This window comes from Engraulis encrasicolus, chromosome 5 (assembly GCF_034702125.1).
Source record: "Engraulis encrasicolus isolate BLACKSEA-1 chromosome 5, IST_EnEncr_1.0, whole genome shotgun sequence".
NCBI lineage: Eukaryota > Metazoa > Chordata > Actinopteri > Clupeiformes > Engraulidae > Engraulis > Engraulis encrasicolus.
The window spans coordinates 55,001,740-55,004,239 of NC_085861.1; the positions used below are offsets into that span (position 1 = coordinate 55,001,740).

At 43.1% G+C, this 2,500-nt stretch overlaps 1 protein-coding gene across 1 annotated transcript in view; it reads left to right on the forward strand.

Annotated features, from left to right (window-relative positions):
- The window catches only part of LOC134448691 (A disintegrin and metalloproteinase with thrombospondin motifs 16), a 98,695-nt gene that overhangs the window by 87,902 nt on the left and 8,293 nt on the right, over positions 1-2,500 (forward strand). Inside the window, exon 19 of the mRNA XM_063198347.1 lies at positions 1,492-1,699. Coding sequence (XP_063054417.1) covers positions 1,492-1,699 — 208 coding nt within the window. The remainder of the gene's footprint in view (positions 1-1,491; positions 1,700-2,500) is intronic.

The window sequence follows — 2,500 nt, forward strand, 5'->3', positions numbered from 1 at the left end:
GTGTGTGTGTGTGTGTGTGTGTGTGTGTGTGTGTGTGTGAGTGTGAGAGTGTGTGTGTGTGCGTGTGTGCGTGTGCGCGTGTGTGTGGGCATGTTTGTGTGTGTTTGTGTGTCTGTGTATGTGTGTGTCTGTGTGTGAGTCTGTGTGTCTGTGTGTTAGTGTCTGTGTGCCTGTGTGCGTGCATGCATGTGTGTGCATGTGTAACTGAGGTTTGACCTGGCTTTGAGGTTGGGGGACATTTTCTAAGTATGAATTTATAGCTAACTTTAGCGGGTTTGTAAGTTTACACCATCATTCATCAGTCACATGTGGTTTTATAAAGATAGCATTAGCCCTGTCCCTTATACTACACTATACTATACTATACTATACTATACTATACTATACTATACTATACTATACTATACTATACTATACTATACTATACTATACTATACTATGCATCATCATCATCATCATCATCATCATCATCATCATCATCATCATCTCCATCACCATCATTATCATCGTCACGTTTACCTCAATTGAACAAGTCATTCTTCTTGGCACAGGGAAGAAAGAACACTGGACACAGAAATACACACATGACAATACACAAGACAGAAATACACGTGAGAATCTTGGTGGTTCTATTCTGGAGCATTTATACATGCCGTTCTCAGTCCATGTCCTTTGCTTGTTTACCAAATGACTTGTGAGGTTATTTAATAGTGTGCGTCTGCGTGCGTGCGTGCTTGCGTGCATGTGTGCGTGCGTGCGTGCGTGTGTGTGCGTGCGTGCGTGCGTGTGTGTGTGCGTGTGTGCGTGCGTGCGTGCGTGCGTGTGTTATTGTATTGGGGTCTGTCTGTCTTTCTGGGTGGAGATTTGATTGATGCTTTGTGGTTGAGATCTTGCCATTCCTCATTGTTACGATTATGATGGCTGCCAAAGAAGAAGTAATTATTGTGTGTGTTATGTTGGTCAGTTGGACAATTGGACAATTCCATGTTTTTCATGTTTTGAATGTATGTTCATTGTCTGGTTGGGTGTTGCCCGAATTTGTTCCTCGTTACATTACATAGCGATCCACTTAACACTTGCTTTTGCCCCAACCAGCAACAATTAAGGTCATAAATCAACCAATCAAAGCAATTATAGCTGGAATTACTGTTGAGGAAAAACAAGCTGTTGATGATGTTTGAATGGCAGCTTGTCTGTGGAGGAGTAGCCCATTATTTTATACATTTCTTCATTAGTATGTGATTTGTGATAAGATGTGAGTTTATTAATCACATTTTTATTTTTTTATGTATTGCTATGAGTTTTGATGGACAATCTGTTATTATTTCCATTGCAGCTGGTCTATGGGTGTATCCTATCCTATTTGCTGATATTTGCCTAGTTGACCATTTTTTTCCACGATTAATACTTGATTTGTGATCTATGACTTAATCGATCAGCCTATATTACATTATTTATTACTGTGTCAATCTGTTGTTATTTCCATGGCAGCTGGTCTGTTGGGGCGTGGGGTACCTGCAGCCGCACCTGTGGAGAGGCGGAGCAGAGCAGAGTCGTGGAGTGTGTGCAGAGCGTGGGCCCTGGGAAGGTGGAGAAGCTAGCGGACTCCAGGTGCCCCCACCCCACTCCGTCGAGGGTACAGAGCTGCCACAACAACCCCAGCTGCCCGCCACAGTGGAGCACAGGAGCCTGGTCTCAGGTAAGGAGGGGTCGGAAGTAGGCTTCGTAATATTAGCATACAGCACACACTTGTTGTAGTAAGAGTTAAGTAGTGTCGATCAGTCTTTCTCAACAGGGGTGCCGGGGCACCCTGGTGTGCCGCGGGCCCCCCCTCAGGGGTGCCGCGGAAACGTGGCTGATAAATAAATGATGTAATATGATACATATTTGTCTAAATTGATAAGTTAATGATAGTCAGTGGAATCTTTCATCTGCCATTTACGCACAATAAAGTAAATATAGGTCGCCCCAGTCAGCTGCAACTTTGAATGTAGGTTGTGTGACGTCTCCAAATGTGTTACTTTTCTAAGCTTTTGTGGTATCGGATGCGATGCCATGTTACGGCTTGTTGGTTTGGGGTGCCTTGAAATTTTTAATTCATTGAAAGGGTGCCTAGCCTAAAAAAAGGTTGAGAAACACTGGTGTAGATAACAGATCGTTTATCGCAAAGACAAGCAAGGTCTCCAGGAGCATAGCTACAAGGCAGTGGTTCCCAAACTGGGTGTTGGGACGCCTAGTCGCAGGTGGCGGACGGGAGGGACTTGGCATAAAAACGAGAAATTCACAGGTTAACAGCTAACTTTATTCCATAAACTGGTTAGTAACAGAGTTTGTATTTATGATTTGCTTTCCCTGTGAATTTCAAATATCAATAGCAAACAAAATATGAATGGAAAATTGATCAATATTAATGGAATAAAAAAATGCCTGCGATTATGGGGGATGTGGGGTTACAAAACATTCTCAGGCTAAAAAGGGGGCCCCACATAAAACGTTTGGG